The sequence below is a fragment of the Musa acuminata genome, chromosome BXJ1-3, assembly GCF_036884655.1.
Source record: "Musa acuminata AAA Group cultivar baxijiao chromosome BXJ1-3, Cavendish_Baxijiao_AAA, whole genome shotgun sequence".
Taxonomy (NCBI): Eukaryota; Viridiplantae; Streptophyta; class Magnoliopsida; order Zingiberales; family Musaceae; genus Musa; species Musa acuminata.
Window position 1 is genome coordinate 6,547,549 of NC_088329.1, and position 13,577 is coordinate 6,561,125.

General features: G+C 38.8%; 3 protein-coding genes across 3 annotated transcripts; all 3 read left to right on the top strand.

The window, feature by feature from the left end:
* The first annotated feature begins 171 nt into the window (after positions 1–171).
* On the top strand, positions 172–5,374 carry LOC103977751 (uncharacterized). The gene is made up of 2 exons (XM_009393351.3): positions 172–1,119; positions 3,216–5,374. Exons 1-2 carry the CDS (start codon positions 246–248, stop codon positions 5,135–5,137), a joined length of 2,796 nt encoding a protein of 931 aa, XP_009391626.2. The 5' UTR covers positions 172–245; the 3' UTR covers positions 5,138–5,374.
* Positions 5,375–6,892: 1,518 nt separating this feature from the next.
* On the top strand, positions 6,893–8,330 carry LOC135619339 (large ribosomal subunit protein cL37 alpha-like). The gene is made up of 2 exons (XM_065121260.1): positions 6,893–7,019; positions 7,774–8,330. The coding sequence occupies exons 1-2, from the start codon at positions 6,947–6,949 to the stop codon at positions 8,124–8,126; spliced, it is 426 nt and encodes a 141-aa protein (XP_064977332.1). The 5' UTR covers positions 6,893–6,946; the 3' UTR covers positions 8,127–8,330.
* A 3,206-nt stretch (positions 8,331–11,536) lies between these two features.
* Positions 11,537–13,232, top strand: LOC135619335 (serine/threonine-protein kinase-like protein At5g23170). The gene is made up of 2 exons (XM_065121254.1): positions 11,537–11,787; positions 11,941–13,232. Exons 1-2 carry the CDS (start codon positions 11,763–11,765, stop codon positions 13,032–13,034), a joined length of 1,119 nt encoding a protein of 372 aa, XP_064977326.1. The 5' UTR covers positions 11,537–11,762; the 3' UTR covers positions 13,035–13,232.
* Positions 13,233–13,577: the final 345 nt, after the last annotated feature.

Genomic DNA, 13,577 nt, shown 5'->3' on the forward strand with positions numbered 1-13,577 from the left:
TAGTGGTTTACATTTATTCGAATAGGTGAAAATAAAATATACTTTTTTTATTCGGAGGGGCAAATATGCTATTCAACAACTTTGGAAGGACAAATATGTAAAACCGGTGATGCCTAGCCCACTTCAATCCTGGCCGCTTCGCATAGAGTTTATTAGCTCGAAGCTGGATTGCCCGCCGCTTCCCTTCCTTCCCTCCGTCGAACCAATCCCTTCCAATACCAACTCGGAATCGGGTTTCTTCAATCATGGAGGTGGATGAACCGCGACGCAGTCATCATTCTCCACGCCGCGTTGATCCTATCGAAGAACATTTAATCGATCAAGGGTTTTTGCCTTCGAAAGACGAGGGCGGGAAGGACGACATCCACGGGCTGACGAAGCATGAATCTAGGGTTTTAGCGAAGAAGTGCGGTGACCGCGATCGGTTTGCTTGTGGGAGGAGGTTCGGGATAGGAGATGTTGTTTGGGCAAAGGCCTTCGCTTACACTTGGTGGCCCGGCCGAATCGAGAAGGTGAGAGGTTCCTCGGCTTGGGTGTCGTTCTATGGTTGCGTCAAGTCTCGGTTGGTTCGGGTTGTGGAAATCCATGGATTTGAGGAGAGTTATGCGCGGATGCTGAGGATAGGTGGGGTGAAGTTGTCCGATGTGGTCAGACTTGCTTTGGAAGACTTGCAGCGGAGGACTGCTTTAGGTTTGATGTGTTCTTGCAGGAGTTCGGCTATGGGAGTTAGTGAAGATTTGGATGATCAGATTGCTGAAGCGACGAGGTTTGAGCCCATGGAGATGTTGGGTTTTGTGCTTGATGTGGCGACTTCGGCTTGGGTTGGTGAAGGAGAAACCGTGAAGGCTGTTAGGATGTCAGTGCAGGTTTCTGTCTACCGGCAACATGTGTCGATATGTCAGAATAGTGAAATAGATGAAAGGTTTTGCCCAGGTAAATTGTTGGATTTTGTCACCACGATGGCTGTTTGTTGGTCCATTGATGATTGTGACTCTAGCAGTGATTCAAAAGCAGTGGCACAACTCGATGGATATAGGAAATTTGTTTCGGTCTGCCCAAGTAGAAGGAATCTGCAAATTGTGGAACTGGAAGACAACTTCCTCAGCGATGAGTCCGAAGGTAGGTTGATAAGCTCGGTCAATAAAATTTGATATTTGTGCAACATTTATGTTTCTTTACCACAATGTATGTTCTAAAAAATATGTTACATGTTGATAACTTGTTCCTATGTTATGTTTTGTCTCTATGACACGTTTTACAAGTACATCAAGTGTAACTAGATCTAGTGAATTAATGGAAAGTGGAAACAAAGAGCTTTTTGGAAAATATTAATCTTATATATGCAGCCCTGAGCTACGTAACTTCATAGACCTCGGATGATTATTGCAGAATTTCATGCTGTATAAGTTGGCTGGATTCATTAACAAATTATAATTTGATGTTTTTTTCTTTTTCAGTTGAGATGCTCACCATAGATTGACAATCTATAACAGGTTTTCGAAACCATGTGAATTAGTGTGGTTATTGATTTTCCTAGATAATAAAATAACATTGTAAACCAACTGCCTTTACCTTCTTCAGAGAAGTATGATGTGTCATCTGCAAAAATCAACAATCATCAAGTAAAACAGTAAGTATAGTCCCAGTTTTCAGCATAAGGATTATTCAAAAAGTTCTTATTTTAAGAAACATCTTGTCCTCCTCTTTTACCCTCTCAATAGAAAGTCTTAGATTCCTCCAATTTGTTGACATAGCTTATACTCACAAGATTTTCCCGATCAAGTTCATATTTATAAACTACTGATCTGTTGATGTTATGTGAGGAAGTACAGAGAGAGGTAATGAAGAATAGATGGTGTTTGCAAATTGAAGTTCAGTTACCCTTATCGCTTACTAGATGCTCATAGATCTCAGACTGGCTATTAAGCTATTAAGAGTTTTATACTGGTATATTATATTAATTTTTGTCGTGCTCTGTTCATTTTATTGAATAACTCAACAAATAATTGGAGGTTCCTCATCGGAGTAGTTCGTCCAATTAATGTTCTATGCAAGGGATTGATGGAGAAGAGAAGTAACGAATGACTCATTTTTGAGTTTGTATACTCATAAACCTTAGAGCATATCAGTGTTAAGGGCAGAATAAAAGTTGAAAATAGTAGTATAGCCGATTCCTCTTGAGATCATATCACTTTGAACTTACCTCCAAGCTAGGGTTTTACCATTATTTTCATCATTCATCAGGACCTAGATTTGCTTCTTCATGGTTGGCATTTTTGTTTTCATAACACCAAATTATTTTTAGGTGTATGAAGCAAATAAACAAGAATAGGAAACATGATTTGGCCCACATGTAGGTCTAGAATATTTTAAAAAACTTTTGTCAGTTTGAGATCAGTCAGAATGCAAGTGCAGAAGGTAGGCAATTCCTCTTTTCAAATTGAGCACAACAATTTTCCTTTTAGTTTTCAAGGTTTTGCTAGATTGTCAACCAGAAACACTTAGATTTTCAGATTTCATTATCATTATATAACCAGTTGCACTACCTTCTTACCATGTATTCCTAAAGATTCATGGATCGCATGATGCATTCCCCTTGTATTACATTAAAACCTGAATTTTATGCAAAATATATCTAATTAAATATGAACAATGATAAAATAGAGAAAAGTCTATCCTTCTATTTGTAACTTGTTTTAGAACCATTGGCTAGAAAGGATGTAGATATGATAAGTGAAAAATGGTCCTTCATAGTGCCCCTAATGTAAATTTTCTTTTCCTTTTTTGCTGGTAGTTAATTCATCATTTTTCAGAGATGGGGTGTTGCTCCCTTGATGAATCAGCAATTGGGCATGTTGTCATTTTGTTTTTATTTCTTGGGTGGATAAGCTTTCTTTCACTTTTGATTTATATGTGAGAAATGATGCATGGTAGAATCTTATGCATATTACATGAACCTTATATAATAGAGCAAGGATTCAAGTTTCATCTGGCAGAGGGATCTTACATCAAGCTATGTGTAATCATGTGTTGCCAGTGCTTGTTGTACTATAACTTTGTTGACTTTTAACTAATTTCAGCTGGCACATGGCGCATGCTACTACATTCTCAACTCTCGTATGTTAATATTTTAAACCTCACTTTAAAGATTCTAAATTGCTTCCCAATCAAAAGGATCTGACGCTGATGTGTATAATGATAAATTCCCAAAACAGATTATTTCCATGAGATGTCTGATTCATCATCCGATGGTGAGATAGTAGTTGAAGCACGAGAAGTTACAGAAGACAATCATTTATTTGATAGACAAGAAGATTTTGAGGTTGTTCAATATCAAGTTCAGGGTGATGAGATATGCATGGTCAACAGGGCAGATTTCAGTCTCTTTGATCTAGATGAGGAATATGAATCTCTGCAGGATCATGAATTAGAACAAGTAGCTTATCATGCAGGTTCAACTTGGGAAAATATCTATATGAGTGAAAAACTTGAGATGCAAAACTCAACAACTGGAATATCATTAGAAGAAGGTACTGAGACAACATCCACAAAGGCCTTTGCTTTCACAAGTGATGTTAATCAGATTGCAGATAATGGGACTTGTTATAAATCAGATGAACAAACTATAGACTGCTTCTCTTCTTGTCAATCAAATAATTTGTGCAAAAATACAGTAGATTTGAGTGCCGATAAATTTGCTTCACCTGGTGAGGTTATTGATTATGATGGAATTTCTTTCGATGATTCGGGAACAGAAAACCTGAAACAACAGGATGGGAATGTTACTATTTTTGAGCATAAAGATATGCACTCTGCAGTAGGAACAGTGTCTTCAGATGAAAGCTCTTTGCTTCAAATTGTGCCATTGGTAGGCAGGCAGTTGGTCATCAACCATCAGAATGATCAGGAAACACAAATTCCAACTGAAGCAGTGAATGTGAGCCATAAAATTCAATTTTCATCTGAGGTTGATCCAATTGTTAATCTAGGGGGCAATTTGGAAATTATTCCCAGATTGGGTTCTCTGAAAAGAACTGCTTGGCAAAGTGCCTGTAAAAAAAGGAGGCTTGATCATCCTTCTTCTTCCAAAAGTTCGTTTATGTTGCTAAAAGGCCTGGAACCAGATGGAGAAGCTATAGCAAGTGCTGTGAACATGACTGGATGTTGCACTGCTCCTCATCCTGGTGAGGGGGGTATATCTGAAAAATCTGTTTCTAGAAAAGCTCTGATGCTGTCTGGGTCTGACAAAGATATGTCTCCTTCTGCAAAGAACTCTATTGTTTCTTGTGGAACTAATCAAATGAAAGGTGATATGAGAGGTTATTGCAGCACTTTTTTATTGAAACTTACAAATCAGACTAAATTCCACAGGAAAAAAAGGCATGATCTTCCTATTACTTCTGACATGTCCAACTGGACCAGATTTTATGTGTCTCCTCTGGCAAGAGACATCTCAAAATCAAGCAGCAATCTAAGAAAGCCTTCGACGACTGATAGAGGCAGTGGATATCACAAATCATTACATATGAAGTTCCCGAAAGATTTCAATCTTCCTACAAGAGAAGAGCTTGAGAACAAGTTTGGAGTATTTGGACCATTGGAATGTTCAAGAACTAGGGTTTTCTCCTACACAGGTGCTGCCCAAGTGGTTTTTGTTGACCATGCGGATGCTGCTGCTGCCTATAGATATGTGAAGAAGAAAAGTATATTTGGTGAAGCCAATGTACGTTTTTGGTTTGATGAGCATGAAAATTTCAGAAAGGAGCAAAAGTCTGATGATTTACCTGTCCCCTTGGTGGGGCACTCATCTTTATATCTTACATCATGCCATCAAGTGCCTGATACACTTCACATATCAGATAAGAAAAAGAATTGTAGTGCTAACAGTGAACATGTATCTGATGATATATCTGTGCACATGGAGGAACGCTCATCTCTAAGTTTTAAAACATACCATCAAACACCTGATGCAGTTCACAGATCAGATAAGAAGAAGAGTTGCAGTACCAACAATGGAACCACATCTGTACCTAACTTCAACAATTCTTCTTTGAATCTGAAGTCTTGCCTTAGAAAACCTGATTCTCCTCAGGGGAAGGACAAAAGGTGTAAAGTGAGATTCATTATTGAAACATAGATCACCTATGTGTTGTTGACTTCTCTCTTGAAGAACATGACATTTTGGTATCTTTTTCTGGTTCAGTAGCAACTAGAGCCAGATCTGCTCGAACTTTCAGCTAATGTATAAACAAGTAGTTTTTTTGTTTCTCAGTTGTATATAAGCTGAGAGATGAGCATTGCTTTTCATAAACTAGACTGACACCTTTCTAATTTTGATGAAGATAAATTGGAGAAGATTAGAAATTTTCCATTCTGATTAATCTTCTATATAGTTCTTGGGTGTCAATACATGGGCCTTTTAAAAGAAAAAGAAGGAAAAAATGTGACGTCATTTTTTTTTTTAATCAGTGTCAACTTGTAGGAAATTTATATTTATTTTTGTTTGTTGCAGTATGAGATCCTTCCAAGCACAACTCTATTTCATGTGTTTTCATGGCATTCAAGTTTCAAAATTTCTGATTGAGGATCCTGCATAAGTATTGTGTCTTTTCAATTTTTAGAGAGGAGCAGAGGCTGATGCCTGGCAACATATAGTATCTTGAATCTCATTTAAATGCTAGCTCACTGATGTGCAAACTCACCTGCAAGTTATTTCTATCAAGAGACTATCTATTTACACTGGTGACTCCATGTTTAACTATTTTTCAATTGATCTGTTTGTAATTAAACATAATTGCTATGTTCGCATATCCAATTTAGCAATTTGAAACATGATATCAGCAATGCGATTTATCTTCATTATTTGCTTCCAGTTCACTGCACAGCAGATTACACTTTAAGTTTAGCCATCTTTTTCTTCATCTTCTTCATGTGTGTGTATATATATATATATATCCTAGGAGTTAGGGTAGATGTGTGGTTTGCTACCACCTCTTTCAGATATAGTCGCAAGTTCTAGCCTTCTAGAGCAATGGATGCTATTAAATAATTCTTTGCTGCAAGTGACTTGTTCAAATGATTATAAGTGCAGATAATCTTTTCTAATGATCTTATTTACATTGTTTAGCTTGTAATTACTATGTTGTAGTTTAATGTTGATTGGCTGCTTGATGATTTTTGTCAGTATTATAGTGTCCATTAAGAATATAGTCTTATGTAGAACTTATCAATGCATATATGGTGTTTTTTTCTCCATCATAATTATGCCAATGAACATGAATGCATCCTGTTATCAATACCATTTTGTTTCTTGGAGCAGTAAATGTATTATCATCTGTCATCCATAAACTTTCTTATTGTTTGTGTGTAATTTGACTTGTAGTGTTTGCTACATCCTTGGATGACTGCTTCTAAGTCCACTTCGTGGACCTTTTTCTGGGTTCCATTCGAGGACAATATTTCTAATTTGTATTTTATTTGCCTTGAACTAGTTTATGAGCATACTCTTCTTTTCATTTGTACATTTCAATTAAGAGCAATTAAGCCATCTCAATTTCCAACACTTTTTGAATGCTCCGAGGATGAACGAAGGATGAATGCATGCGCATGTAGTTGGCCTCCCAAAAGGAACCTTGGAACTCTTTGATTTCACCCGATACTTGGTTCGGGTCGAATCGGTTCATGCTGATCCGAACCAAACATGAACAAAAATAGACCGGGTCCAATCGGGTCACGCTGATCCAAACCACACCGACGACGCCTGTAAGCAAATGGAAGCGGATCCGGGTTATGCTCCTAAGTGCATTCTGTACCCGATAATAATTTAATTAATTTTTTTAAAAAATAGGCATTTATCTTAAATTTAAAATGAAAAAAAGACAAACAAGGGGGGAGGGTAATAGAGGGGCTTATCTTCGAGGCCAATCCACTGTCTCCGGATGTTGATATGGCTCTCCTCTCCTCCGCTCCTTTCTCCTCCTCTTGTCGAACTCTTTCTCTTCCCATTGCACCTAATCACTGTAAGTAATGTTTGTGTGTGTTCCCTGTAATCCATTTGCTTGCAAGATTTCTGTGGCGAAATCTCCTTTTTTTTGGGGGGGGGGGGGGGGCGGCGGGGGGTCAAGATATTTCTTTTTCTTTACTCTCTTCAGTATCCTGCTTGAATCTATCAATCTGATGGGCTCGTTTCTAGTTTGGGTGTTTCTAAACGCATTTAGCAGATTTTCTGTGACATAGTATCTTCTCAATGTAATCTTTATATGAGTTTTGATTAGGTCTTTCTTCTTGGTGATTCTGACGTTTGACCAGGCTTAGATTTTTCGAAATATCATCTTTTCCTGTGAGAAAATTTAGGTACTGGAATGGATTTGTTCTTGCAAATGAACATCGAAGCTTCGAAATATCATCTTTTCGGGTGAGAAAATTTAGGTACTGGAATGGATTTGTTCTTGTAACTGAACATCGAATCTGTTTGGCTTGACTTGTTGTCATTTAGATGATAAGTTGGGCTTCTTTCCTTCACTATTCGGAAGCTGAAATGTGATCTAATTTCGTTATGCCATATTCTTGGAGCTAATAAATTTCTGTGTCAATTACTTTTCCATTTAACGTTTTTTTTTGTTGTAATGTAATTATTCATAAATTTAGTGCATTGGTTTTTCCAGTCGAAGAATTTCGTATTGGTCTTGTTGTGTTTTTTTTGGGGTTTCTTACTACTCATTTGATTAAACTTATCTTGATTCGGTTTAGATGAGTTATGATTGCACTTTTCAGCCTTGAGATTGCAAAGGAACCTCATCCTTCAACCAAGACCATTCAATGGAGCGAGAGTTTCTTTGCCTTCTCTTTTCATGGAGAGGAGGTTGATAATTGTTCGTGCTTCTTCGGAGACTGATGGGAAGGGGGAAAGTGAACCCGAGGCTTCTCCATCTGAGGGGTCTGAAGAGGCTGTGTCAGTGGAGAATCTTCCTCTAGAGTCGAAGCTGCAGCTGAAACTTGAGCAGAAGCTAAGGATGAAGCTTGCAAAGAAGATAAGGCTCCGGAGGAAGAGGCTATTGCGGAAGCGGAGGATGAGGAAGAAGGGACGCTGGCCACCTTCAAAGATGAAGAAGCTCAAAAATGTATGATCAATGATGGGGTACCTTGCAGGTTCAGAACTGTCCCTTCATTCTCCATCCTGTTTTTCCTGCGTTGGGTATTGGTGAATGTTTATCTGGTTTTGTTGCATTATGCTTGTTAACTCCATTGACTTTTCAGTCAATGTAACAGTTTTTTCATGAAATCACTATGAGAATTTCTTTTGGTCCCAAGAAAATTAATCAATTGTACAATCTGTAGAGTTCTATCTCAAAATGGTTTCATCTCTAAAGGTTTTCCATTTCAGGGTTTCAGAATGTATATTCCATCGTCTTTAACCTTTCTCATGTTAGAACCAAGTGGAGTTGACCCAATTGAGGGATGCCCATGGATTATGAAATTGGCAACTAAAGCATCTTAGATATTCATCAATTCTGAAAATGAAGTAAGAAAAGGGTATCCTATGCTCTTTATGGACTAGACTGTTTTAGAGAGAAAAAAAAAGGGAAAACTGCATCAATTGAAATCATTCTCATGCTTGATTTACCTTTCCTCAAATTTTCCACATGTTATCTAAGATTTATCTTTTCTCATTTTAATGTTCTGTGGATGTTAAGTAGTTTGCTTGTTTGCCTGCGATGTTAACTATATGAAGTCTCCAACTATGAAGATTATCAACTCTGTAGTTGTAGGTCAGACTATCATATGCTATTTATAGACCAGGCAACTGTTTGAGAAAAAAAAAGTGGAATACTGCATCAATTGAGACTACTCTCATTGTTGATTTACCTTTCCTCACTTTTTTCTCATGCTAGGTAAAATAATATATGATATCCTTTCTCACTTTCACCTTAGAGGATGCAAGTCATTTTCTTGTTTGTCGGTAAAGTCTACTTAGATAAGTATCCAACATATGATCAGTTCCGTGATTAAGGAAAAGTTTTAAGAAAAATGTGATCCTTGATATTGTATATCAGTTTAAAGCCTCTTTTTGTTTCTTCTTGATGTCTCGAGAAGTTGAGCTTCAAAAGTGTGCTCAGGTATTTCCATGTAAAACTTAATTGTTAAATGTTGAATTTAGTCATATTCAACTTATAGGAATAGTGAGCATATAGACCACAGAAATGAATTCTGCAATGGTCAAGAGAAAACAATTTACATCTGCTACATCTAAATCAAGTAATTGCAAGTTTACATCCCGCTCATAACATACCATGAAATTATCATGCTTTCCATCAAAATGCAAATGTATGTCAATTACAGACTAGAATCTACCTATTATTGTCCACACAAAGCTTCTATATTTGTTTATCATAATTCAAGGCTTCAAGAAACATCAGTGTGGCTGTTCTGCTGCTCAAGGAACTATTGGAATAAATGATTATATGTCTCTTTCTGTTCAGATGTCTCATTCTAATATTTCTACTCTGTTCCATCTAGTCTATCTCTTCTACGGTTTGATCAGTGTATTTTCCGTAGGTTAATTGGTGCATAAACTGCAATGAAACTGAAAAAAATCTAGAGATAAATAGGTCTTCATACAGAACATATTGTATGGAGTTAGTTCCACCAATATGCCCTCATTTATATGCTGTGCTATTTTCCCATGTATTTTCATTTGACAGCTCTTTGAGATGAAAATGTGACCTTCTGCTAAAAAATGGTGTAAGTCCTTGCCAGTGAATCATGCATTAACTTGTTACATTGAAATTTTTGAACAATGCCTCATCTTCATGGTGCCACGTTTTCATAGCACAGGGGATAAGAAGTCTAGATATCTCATTCAAGTTATCTCATTTAAATTAGTGGCAACAATATAGTGATAGCTAAATAATTGATATGTTGAGGTTAGATGTTGGGATTCTTAATTTGACTAGCTATTCCAATTATCTGACCAGACCCTAACATTCTACATTATTTCCCAACACTATAAAGTAGAGATGGTAGGGAAAAAAAATACTGCAGTCTGTATCAGTCATCCATAGTAGCTTTTCTTTTCCTCTAGCTGTTCCAAGGAATAAAATTGGGCCATTAACTTTGCCCAATGTTTAGTCTTCCATCCACTGCGTAGGCCATATTTTCTATTTTGGGATTCTCTGAGCTAGAGTCCTAAACAAACAAAATGTGGAATTGTCCACCAAATTAGCTCAGGAACCTATTTTCTACCACAGCAAAAAAATATTGAGAAAGTGTGAAAATAGGACAGTCAAATTAAGTACTTCCAACTATTTCAATTTTACTGCTCGGAGAAAGTAGCAGAACGGCAATACAATATAACCTAGCATGCAATTTTGAATGGTATCGTTCGTCCGATACAGACGATACGTATCAATCCGATGACATACTGGTACGTGGACCGTCTGCTATCGGACGGAACGTGCTACAGTGCTATACTATAATAGTGATATAGTGCTATAGTAAGAAGAAGAAATATTTAAAACTGTTCGGTACGCTCAGGTGTACTGTTCGGTACACGGTATCGTATCATATCGAGGCAATCTCAAAATATCGGTATAGTACGGTATTGCATATCTTGATTCAAAGAATGCTAGACTCATTGGAGAAACTCTTTAAGGTCAAAATTCAAAGGGAAAATTGAAGATTCAAGAAAGGATTAAGAGGCTGAACTGTGTTCTTTAAATGGTCTGGAATTTTTAGCTCTTATTCATTTCCAATATATTAAATGGGACATCAGTAATCAGACTATTTAAAATCATTTTTCTTACTTCTTCTGTTGGTGGAAATGTAAAAATAAAGGTGGTCAAAGATACCCAAATTTATTAAGAATTTAAAATAGTGAAAGGAAAAAAAGAAAGCAGAATTTCTCCTTCACTTAAAAACATATATATCATTTCATATAGCCATTATCCAGTGTGATGGTGGGAGATAAGGTGGTCCATGCCTAATATACTGAGTTTGTAGTTGTTTTGCCTTGATCAACCTTCTCTCATCCTTCATGGTGATGGCACACCTTTGGAAAGTCATTGTTCACGAAATCCAGCAACCCCAACTCAACAAAATTCTCCATCTCCTCCAAATTTTCAATCATGGTTGGTGTCCCAATGAGCATGCTTGAGAGGTCACATTGTCACAAAAGTTTGAGGCTTTGGACCAAACTGTGCCATCACTACATAAAGAATCCCTGAAAAATCCACTTCAATCTTTATTGGCCTCCAGTATGATAATAGTCAGCAGATCATACACAACTTAAGCTGCTTGAGGTCAGACCTCCACCTGTCTCTGGCATAAGTATCAGGAAGAGACAAAACCCACCTTGAAAGGGAAACAAAGTGGAGCACTACAGTCATGATGAAGAATTCGTTGAAAGAATATTTCTAACATACTTTATGCCTTTCTTTAATTTGCAGTAGGTTTGTCTTAGCTATTATATTTGACACACTAAAAGGATGTGTGGTTATGATTACAGGTTGGTCCACACAGACCTCGAGGATAGACAAAAACACTGGAGTTCTCATGATGAGACTTTCTAAGTGTTCCATGGCTTTAGCTTGTCCTGATCATGACAAAGAAGCTGGTGATTCATTCCTACATGAAATTGCTTCTCGGAAGAGGTTTTTGTGTAGGAATGATGGTGTACAAAAAAAATCAAACATTGCGGTGCTTGTTACAATGGATCAGATATTGCCTTCTAAAGTCCATTCCTTGGAGGGCCAAAGAAGAGAAACATGGCATCTCCTTGCACTTTGGCAGGTCCATAGATGGATTCCTTTGCTTTTGCCTTTTATTTATTTCCCTCCCAACCTTTACTCTTCTCTGCCTTTACAGTTCGTCTCTCCTTCCTTTCCTTCCTTCCTTCCTTCCTCTGCTTCTATGCAGTCCTCTTACCTACCCTCTACGCTGCAGGAAGAGAACCTAGAGGGGAGATCGCGATGAAGGAGTTCAGCTACGAGGACATCGAAGCTGCGACCAACAGCTTCTCTTCCGAGCAGTTGATCGGCAAGGGAAGCCATGGAAGCGTCTACAGAGGCGTGCTGAAAGGTGGCGAGGTCGTGGCCGTGAAGAAGCCATCGGGAGGAACCCAATCCCTTGAGAACGACGCTAAACTGAGTAACGAGATCGACATACTTGCTTCTGTGAAGAATCCAAGCATCGTCAATCTGATAGGCGTCAGTCGCAGTCCAACGAGCAAGCTGCTGGTCATGGAGTTCATGCACCACGGTTCTCTCCATGACCTCCTCCACTCGTCCCCCGCCGCACCTGCGTGGCCTCGACGTGCCGTCATGGCTCTCCAGGTCGCTCGCGCCGTCCTCTCGCTCCACGAGGCCGCACCGGCGGTCATCCACCGCGACATCAAGTCCGCCAACATTTTGCTCGACGGCAAATGGAACGCCAAGCTCGCCGACTTCAGCCTCGCCGTAAGAGACGATAGATTGCAGTCGCTGAGGTCGACTGTACCAGCAGGTACCATCGGCTACTTGGATCCGTGTTACACCGAATCGGGAGAGTTAGGCCCCAAGAACGATGTGTTCAGCTTCGGGGTGGTGTTGTTGGAGCTCGTCAGCTCGAGGAAGGTGATGGACATGGAGCGCGATCCTTCGCTGATCGTGTCATGGGCTCTGCCCATGATCAGAGCTAACCGGCTCGACGAAGTCTGCGACGGGAGAGTGGCGTTGCCGGACTACATGAGGAGGCCGATCGGTCGGATGCTAGGCGTTGCTGCGCGCTGTGTGTCGGAGGAAGTAGAGAGGCGACCATTGATGGGGGAGGTTGTGGGGGAGCTGCAAGGGGTGGTGGAAGGTGCAGTACTGTCATGGCCAGTGTGGGGTTCTGTAAGGAGTAAGGTGTGTGGGAGAATCCATAGATGTGTGAGGGCTTGGAGGAGGTGTGTTGAGAAGAGAGTGACCACAACAAGGATTGTGTGCAAGGATCACCTGGTTGATGGTGGGAACGATGACTGTGATGATGTGCGTATGGGTTCTAGGCAGGAGATGAGTTGAAGGTATCCCAAGCTATAAGTCTTCTTGGTTGGGAACCCATGGGAGACATTTCAGCGAGAGTTGAAGTTTTGCCTCGACGCACAGTTCATGCTCTCTCCTTTAAGCAGCTTTTTAACTGTTCTTTGTGTAATTGAAGAGACTTGAGTAGTCCCAAACATAGTTTGTTTGCCATCCAATAACACACACTTATTATATGTATACCCCGGGTTACTTCCACATCAAGAGGCCAAGAGAGTGAATGGACTTATAAGGGCTCGATGGAACTACTATTATTAATTTTAATTTTTTAATTTAATTTTTTTTACACTCATTTATCAAAATATTGAGGGTTTAAAACTTCATAGGATATATTATATGCCTTTCTTAGTCTTGAGAATCGATCTAGTATTGAGCATGAAGAGTGGTTTGAGTAAAAAAAATTACATAGGAATGTGATCGAGGGTAATCAAGGCATGTAATCACCATTGGAATAGGCCTATAAGGGTATGAAGATATGAAGATTATAATATTATAATTATTTATTTATGTATCAAAAGTTAGTAA

Bases quoted from the DNA above. Each gene is read 5' to 3' on its own strand.
- LOC135619339 (XM_065121260.1), top strand. From the start codon at position 6,947: ATGGCTCTCCTCTCCTCCGCTCCTTTCTCCTCCTCTTGTCGAACTCTT. The intron at 7,020-7,773 runs GTAAGTAATGTT...TGCACTTTTCAG, and splicing joins TCCCATTGCACCTAATCACT to CCTTGAGATTGCAAAGGAAC.
- LOC135619335 (XM_065121254.1), top strand. From the start codon at position 11,763: ATGGCATCTCCTTGCACTTTGGCAG. The intron at 11,788-11,940 runs GTCCATAGATGG...TCTACGCTGCAG, and splicing joins ATCTCCTTGCACTTTGGCAG to GAAGAGAACCTAGAGGGGAG.
- LOC103977751 (XM_009393351.3), top strand. From the start codon at position 246: ATGGAGGTGGATGAACCGCGACGCAGTCATCATTCTCCACGCCGCGTT. The intron at 1,120-3,215 runs GTAGGTTGATAA...TTCCCAAAACAG, and splicing joins CCTCAGCGATGAGTCCGAAG to ATTATTTCCATGAGATGTCT.